General features: G+C 36.7%; 2 protein-coding genes across 2 annotated transcripts; both read left to right on the top strand.

Annotated features, from left to right (window-relative positions):
* Nucleotides 1-263: 263 nt before the first annotated feature.
* On the top strand, nt 264-1199 carry LOC130719620 (uncharacterized). The gene has a single exon (XM_057570238.1). The coding sequence runs from the start codon at nt 264-266 to the stop codon at nt 1197-1199; it is 936 nt and encodes a 311-aa protein (XP_057426221.1).
* Nucleotides 1200-3506: 2307 nt separating this feature from the next.
* On the top strand, nt 3507-8004 carry LOC130720540 (F-box/LRR-repeat protein 17). Its single transcript, XM_057571192.1, has 11 exons — nt 3507-4207; nt 4554-4655; nt 5107-5251; nt 5361-5545; nt 6056-6160; nt 6358-6455; nt 6537-6751; nt 6838-6904; nt 7016-7101; nt 7314-7412; nt 7688-8004. The coding sequence occupies exons 1-11, from the start codon at nt 3579-3581 to the stop codon at nt 7757-7759; spliced, it is 1803 nt and encodes a 600-aa protein (XP_057427175.1). The 5' UTR covers nt 3507-3578; the 3' UTR covers nt 7760-8004.
* Nucleotides 8005-8264: the final 260 nt, after the last annotated feature.

The following is an 8264-nucleotide window of genomic DNA, read 5'->3' as shown; positions in this document are numbered from 1 at the left end:
GGTTCGTATTCGCGGTCAATTATGCGTTGGCTCACCGAGCGTGCACTCCGCACTAACCTGACTCGATTCCTAGCCTAACGCGTAATTGCATCAGCCTATAGTAGATCACATTACTACTAAAATACATTGATGATTCTAAAATCACCAACAAGATCTCTAGTGGTCGTGCATTGAATCAAGAAATTACGATCAAGAAATCAGGAGATACTAGATGGGAATCACATTATGGTGCATTACTTAATATAATTTTTTTGTTCTCTTCAATGATTGATGTGCTTGAAATTGTTGAGGAAGATGGCATAAGTTTAGACCAAAGAGGAGAATCATGTGCTTTGTTGAATTTGATGCAATCTTTTGAATTTGTTTTTATCTTGCACATGATGAAGAACATTTTAGGGAATACTGATGAATTATCTAAAGCATTACAAAGAAGTGATCAAGACATTGTAAATGCTATGAAGTTAGTTATTGTGTCAAAGCAAAGGTTGCAAGTTATGAGGGATAATGCTTGGCATTCTTTGCTTGATGGGGTTTCATTATTTTGTGAAAAACACAATGTTGTCATTCCTAATATGAATGATACATTTCAAACACAAGGAAGATCAAGGCGCAACTTGGAGAAAGTTTCTAATTTGCATCATTTTCAAGTTGAATTATTTTACCAAGTGACTGATCGACAAGTTCAAGAGTTGAATAATCATTTTACTGAAGTGAATATTGAGTTGCTTCTTTGTGTAGCATGCTTAAGTCTAATAGACTCATTTGCTTCATTTGATAAGGAAAAATTGATTCGTTTGGCTCATTTTTATCCTTCAGATTTTTCTCCGGTTGAACTTTTGGCATTGGATAATCAGCTTGAAAATTACTTCATGGATATATGCTCTGATTGTACATTTTCAGAATTGAGCGGAATTAGTGATCGTACTATAAAGCTTGTGGAGACTAGGAAGCATATTGTGTATCCAATGGTATATTTGCTCATAGAGTTAGCTTTGATACTACCTGTAGCAACCACAACAGTTGAAAGCGCTTTCTCCGCTATGAATATCATCAAGAACCGGATGAGAAATCGTATGGGAGATGAATGGTTAAATGATTGTTTAGTTACTTATATAGAGAAAGATGTATTTGATAGTGTTGAGAATGAAAAAATTGTGCAGAGTTTTCAAAATATGAAAACTCGTAGGGAACAATTATGATGTATTTCAAACTTCTAATAGTAAATGTTTTATTTTCTCCATTACAAATCTATATGTAGATATTGCCCCCACGACATTAAATTCCTGGATCTGTCGCTGCGTGTAGCTGTTGAGATTTTATATCAGAACACCACTAAATCTGTTATAGAATAAAAAGTCTAAGACAAAAACAACTGAGCAAAAAACTTAGAGTCTTATTCAGGTGGAAAAATTGAACATATATAGAGCTACGAAAGTCCCCTTTTTTTATGGTAGATATACCTCCTTGCCCTAAGGGTCTCTCGCATTATACAATTGGTTGACTAAACAGGGGACGACGCTAGTCAATGGGTAGAATTGGTCGACCTAAAGAGCGAGCAACGGTGATTGGTTGACTTGGGCAACATAGAGCGATAATCCTAGGATACAGCCTGTTGACTTAGTTATTTTCCCTCGTTGATCATGCAGACATAAGCTACCCAGTTGCCTCTTTGACGAGTGACCCTTTCTAACGTACGGTGGAGTTCAACATTGTTGTTCCAAGCCCAATAGTTTGCTCTCTCGGACCCAACAATTGTTCTAATCCATATTGCTCCAAAATCATATGAGTCTCACTAAAAAATATGGAGGGCTCACATTAGTTTTAATCAGTACTCCCTCCATTACAAAATGGTTGTTGTTTAAGGTAATGTCCACAGTTTAAGAGTTCATTAATTGATTGATATAATATTTAACTAAAACACCCCTATTTAAAGTTGAGTTATATAAAGAGAGAGAATTATAATTATTGGTTAAGTGATTGATAAAAATTGTGATCGGTGAATATTAAAGGTGATAGATGAGAGATATAATATTAAACGAGAATATATATGGAAGAAGATGTAATAAATAATATTCAATTTCTACGACAACAACCATTTTAAAATATATAAACAACAAACAATTTAGAAGAAAATGAGTAAAAAAATGTATTAAATTAAGTGTTACTCACCTTGCTCAAAGTTAAAATCATGAAGCGGGTCAAAGTGATGCTTGTCCCCTATAAATTCGTCCCAGTCATCATGGAGTGATGTACATTTATTTTTGGTTTTTCCCTTTCCAATTACTACTTTGTAAGCCAGCGTAATAATTTCCGAAGACTAGACTTTCAATTTTTTTTTTACATTTATTTGGGTTTTATATTTTTAACTAAACGTTGAGAAATAATTTCATCGATCGAAATTAACACGCAGGTGTGGCAATTTGGGTTGGTGGGTGGGTTGGACTGATGGACTCAATCCTTTATCATTCCGCTAAAATACTAATTGATTTAGTCAGAATCCGTTTTTAACAATTGTGTTTAAAATCTCAATTCAACCCATATTTTAACGGACCGACAAGTTGTGGGTCGATCCATTTAGATTTTAGATAATGTAGTGGAATAAAAAAAGGTTGTTCAATGAGTAATTTTAATAATTCTTTCACTTTTATACATTGTGAAATATAAAAATTAGAATCATCACAGTATTATACTTATTTAATATCTTTAAAGGTCTTAGCTCAATAAGAAAAACTCACCGATCACAATATCAAATAAATATTTATTATCCTTTATTATTAAAAACTATAATGCATGCTCAAAAGCTACTTTCAAGTGCAAAGGTTAATGCCAAACCATCTGCCAAATGTCATTTTTTTTTTCTATTACACACTTACATAACTTTCTTAATTTTGCTAGATGTACTATACAATTATCAATAAGAGTTACTTAACTCAATAAACAATTATAAATAATTATGTTATGCAATCATGAAGTTTTAAACCAAATAACCTACAAAATATGAGTTGATGAGCCGACCTAAGCCAAACTCACAAAAATGTAAGTTTAGTTTAGCTTATCCACTTTTAAAATATGAGTTCAAAGTCGTAATAACAAAAAAATGGGCCAAACGAACCGGTACCATGTCAAGCCTCGTTTGCCAACCCACTCGTATATCTCAAAAGAAAAAACAATATTCAACCAAAAAAAATAAAAATAAAAGAAAAGGATGGCTATAATTATCAATAACAGCATTTAAATACCAAGATTGCAATCACTCTAAAAAAACAAACAACTTTAATCACATTAACACTCATAAAAAACTAGTCAAACTAGAGAATTTAGATATTACACGCGTCTTGTGATTAAGGAAGGTAACGTTACAACAAAAAGGTTGATTAATTACCAAATCTGAAGTAATTAACGAGGCATGAGTGTGTATAAATAAAACCACAAAGCACGTTAAACAAATGTTTAAAAAAAATTAAAACAAGCCTCGTCGAAAACAATACAAAAAGCGCGCCAACTCTCCCGCGCTGTGTCTTATATTTTACTCTCATCATCATCATCTCACTTTCCTCCATTTCCCTAAACCACACAAAATGCAACGCAATCACATCGCCGCCGCAGCGCCACCACTAACCACCGCAAGCGGCGACACCACCACCGCAACCGACGCTAAGCGCGGGAAAAGACGCGGCAGTTACAACTGCGGCCGATGCGGTCAACCGAAGAAGGGTCACGTCTGCAACATCAAGACCCCTGTCGCAGTCTCCGACACCGCCGCTACTCCTACCGATTCATCTCTCTCGGCGATTTCCGCGCCGTCCTCGGCTGCTTCCGCGCTCCGTCAGCCGCCGCCGTCGCGGTTATGCCGCGCGCTATCGTTCGACGATCTTGTCGATCGTGGCGCTGGCGGGGTCGATCTGGTGGAGCCGGATGAGGTGGCGGATGGAGATTCGTTTCACGAGGAGGATCTGGATATGGATCTGGATATTGACCCGTGCGGGTTGCCGGTGAGTCTTATGTGGGAGGTGATGAGGAGGCTGCCTCCGGCGGGGTTGTTGGCGGCGGCGAGGGTGTGTAGAGGTTGGAGGGAGACGGCGAAGAGGCTTTGGAAGGCGGCGGAGGAGCTGAAACTTAGGGTTCCAGCGAATGTGCAAGTCGGATTCGTCGCGTCCATGTTGCAGAAATGTCCAGGGATTGTGAGGCTCTCTCTTCGAATGGAAAGGTGTGTGTGTTGGAATTTTGTTTTGAATCGATCGATGCTTCCAGATCTGCGATTGTGGTTTGAATGAACGAATGAAATTAAGCAAAATCGAAATGTATAACCTAAAATCTGTTAATCGGAACATTGCACTTCAATATAGTGCTAAAATGCAATGCTAGAGTAGATCGGAAAACATAGGTTGGTTCGTGAAGATCGATGCAGAATCTGAATCTACATGAAAGGAACAAGAAATAAAGGGATTTTGAAAATGGGATTGTCATCGCATGGTCTATTTGTTACGCTGCACTATTTTTTTTCTGGATTTTTCATTGTGTTGTATGTAAATCTAACTGGTCTGATGTTGCAGTGATTTCGATTCGACGATGCTGGCTTGCATTGCGTTCTCATGCCCTAATTTGGAATGTATGGAGATCTGTATATTTGATACTGCGACGAATCGGATCAATGGGTAATACTCATGCTCTTATTATTACAATTTTTTTAACCTATTTTTTATTTGTATGGAAATTAAGTTTAGGTTTTGAACATCTGAGCAATTGAGAATGCAATTAACGCGCGGTAGTAATTTTATACAATGTGAACGTCAGACCTGGAAATTCATTAGATAAAGCCACAGTAAACCAATTGGTTTTGCATAGGATTCAAGAATTTTAGTTGTGTTTGACATTGTTCTATGGGGGTAATTGTGGCTCTTCAGTACTTTTGTCTTGTACGGTCACCCTTCATAGAAATTTTGATTTATGATTTGTGGTCAATCTTCTACATTCTCATCATTCTAGATTCTAGTTGTTTGAGCCCTTCATATGCGGTAGGAGCTTAGATTAGCGTACCGAAGGTTAAACAAAGAATGCTGCTTTTCACTGATTAGCTTTATCTGTTGTTCAACAATGAAAATGCAGGGATGAGTTAAGCCGATTTGTTGCGGATAAAAGAAGCCTCAAAAGCCTCAAGATGGAAGGCTGTTCGAATCTGGGGGGTTTTGCCCTCTGTTCGTCTAGTCTTTCTACACTTTGGCTCTCTGATCTGCACTCTCTTTCTAAGATGGTGATTATTATCTTTTCTTATCTCGAGTGATCGATTTTAAATTGATAATTCCCTCTGAGCATGCATACTGAGTGAACTGTAGTTACTAATAGATGCTTTTAAATGTTAGGTATTTAACTGTCCCCAGTTGAGAGAGATTTCCTTGGAGTTTTCTTCCCAAGATGATGATGGTACTGATCTCATAACAATGATTGAAAGTTTGGGAAGAAGCTGCTTGAAATTGCAAAACATACATATAGCTTCAGTGCGGCTTTCTCATGCTGCTGTGCTTGCTCTTACAGCTGCTCAGTTGAGGTTTGTTATCTTTTGGCATTTTGATCTCTATTTTCCAGTTGTTATACGTATTATCCATTCATCTTGAAATTCCTTCCCTTATTTAAGACTAAAGTTTGTAATGTGTAACGCCTTGAACTTTCTATTAGTATGAGTTCACACTTCTGTGGTGTATGAACTAAACATGTAGGAGGATGTCCACCTTTATACTGTGGCTGTGTGCTCCACATGGTACATGAGAAATGAAAAGAAACTAGAAAACAAAACTATAACACCTAACATGCATTCATGTAAACAGAAATAATAAGTAGGCAATGACCCAGTCTTAATTCTATTTCGAAATTTGTATGTATATCTAAAATCCATATCCTATAAGTCTATAACTGATTGACAGGTTATATATTGGTCAAAATGCCATTCTTATCTGTTTTTTCCTCCCAAATTTGTACTATAGTGAGGCAGTGTTAATAGCTTTTACAAGCATATCCACATTGTTGGGAAGCATACTGAAAATTTGTTTACAATATTCAGGGGTCTGCGAATGCTCTCTCTGGTTCTTGGATCTGAAATTACTGATGCATCTGTTGCTGCAATTGCGTCAAGCTATCCAAATCTAGAATTGCTTGATCTCAGTGGGTATGCATTTGTATCCATTCTAATTGCTAACAAATTTTCTATTGGAGTTCTGAAAGTGTATATACCTTGAAGATGAAAAAAATCTGATAGCAGTCAAGAGACTATATGTAAATTCAAGAACATATATTTCAAGTATGCGTTTGTGTCTTGAGTTCTACCTCTGTTCTGTATTTTTCTAATGGATACATTTTTAACAGATCTGGCATAAGTGACAGCGGAATTGGAATGATTTGCAATGTGTTCCCTGAAACACTTGCCAGACTCCTCCTCGCGCTTTGCCCAAATGTTACTTCAAGTAATTACCTGTTGATCAATATCTGATACTGTCGATATTTGCTTAAGTTTCTGCCTACTAATCTTCTGTGACATGTTTCAGGTGGCATTCAGTTTGCTACAGCTCAGTTACCGCTCCTTGAACTTATGGACTGTGGCATGACTATATGTGATCCTAATTCCTTAAATTTGCCTGCTGATGAAAATGACGAATCTCAGAAAACATCCAGCACTAATCTCCACCTCATAAACCAAAAGCTGATCATCAAGCATAGCCGTTTAAAGAAACTCAGTTTGTGGGGTTGTACTTCTTTGGATGTAAGTTCCATTATATTGAAGACATGCATTGCATTTTCTTTCTTAGGCTTCTAATCTTCAATTTCTTCTCTTCAACTATCATGCAGGGTCTATACTTAAACTGCCCACAACTCAATGATCTCAATCTAAATTCTTGTAGGAATTTGATTCCAGGTAGTCATTTCATGTCCCTGTTTTGTAATTAACAGCTGAAAATTTGATGCAACTTATCAGAATTTCCTTGAAAATAGTGAGATTGATTATTTATTAAATTGATTGGTTCAGAGAGGCTGCTTCTTCAGTGTCCCACTTTAGAAAATGTGCATGCATCAGGTTGTCAGGATATGTTAGTCGAGGCTATCCAAAGTCAGGTAACAAGCAGTTGTTCAGATGTTTTCCTCCATTATTAATAAATTAATGTGCTCTTTGTGACATGAGTTTCATGAATTATTTTTGGATCCAAAGTACTAGATAGCTTGAAGAAATTTGCAGTTCATGAATAAGCATACATACTCTGACCTCTTTGGTTTGATATCCTCTATTCCTCCTATTTCTAATATAAAATATACTTGATGATTTGCAGGTCCGGGATGCATGTTCTTCTATGGAAAACCAATCTCCTTCTAAACGTCTACCTGATGGCTCTAAAAGGGTTCGGGTTCCTTATTCACTTAGCAGTGAGGTAAAGCTAGAAAGAGATTAACGCCGTAGAGCATATTTTAATGTACCTCTTTTTTGGGGCTTGGGTGGTTAAGTTGAAACAATATTTACTAGTAATCGATCTCCATATCAGGCATACTGTAAGTATGTGCACCAGTGGTAAAGGAAAAGAAAAATTTGAATTTAGAACTAGCATAGTTTTCTTAACTGGTGTTATATGCATTTTATTGTTACACATGAAGATGATTTTATTTTGAATTTGAAGTTAACGCGCAATCGTTTTTTGGTTTATTGCAGACACCTGAACCTGAAAAAAAGCGTAGGAGGGTGGATAGAAGGCTTTGCAATGTGCTAGTGGATCCCCCTTGAGACTGATTGTACTGTATACATGTGCAGTATCTCTTGTATGTTTACAATAATCAAAATTCTAGATGTATTATCTATATCCCCTAGCTACCAAACAGGTCATAGTTTTTCAAGCTAGGCTCTCAAACTGTTCATCTTGTCGCCAAGAGATGTTCATGGTTAGCAATGTTGTTATTTGAACTTTGGATGACTACCTCATTTTTTAATAAAAAATTTATGGGGCCATCGCCTACATAAATGTTCACAGACGTGCTGTGAGCTGTGGGAATATTTGTCTACGAGAGAAACAATACTTACTCTTCAGTACTACAATAGCACCAAAGTTTTTATCCTCTCCTTGATTTTGGTGTCCAATACTCTAGAAGTTAGTAGGTTACACCATGAGTGAAAATGAACATGTATGGCTGGCCAAGTTGCACATTGAATCCAAATGAACATATATACGTGTCAATACCTATACATTCAATGTTCTGACACTAGCCCGGATTGTTATTGTAACTAACAGTAA

Source organism: Lotus japonicus, chromosome 5 (assembly GCF_012489685.1).
Source record: "Lotus japonicus ecotype B-129 chromosome 5, LjGifu_v1.2".
In the NCBI taxonomy this organism is placed as follows: Eukaryota; Viridiplantae; Streptophyta; class Magnoliopsida; order Fabales; family Fabaceae; genus Lotus; species Lotus japonicus.
Note: the sequence above shows the minus strand (reverse complement) of the source record. Positions and strands in the feature narration are given on the sequence as shown.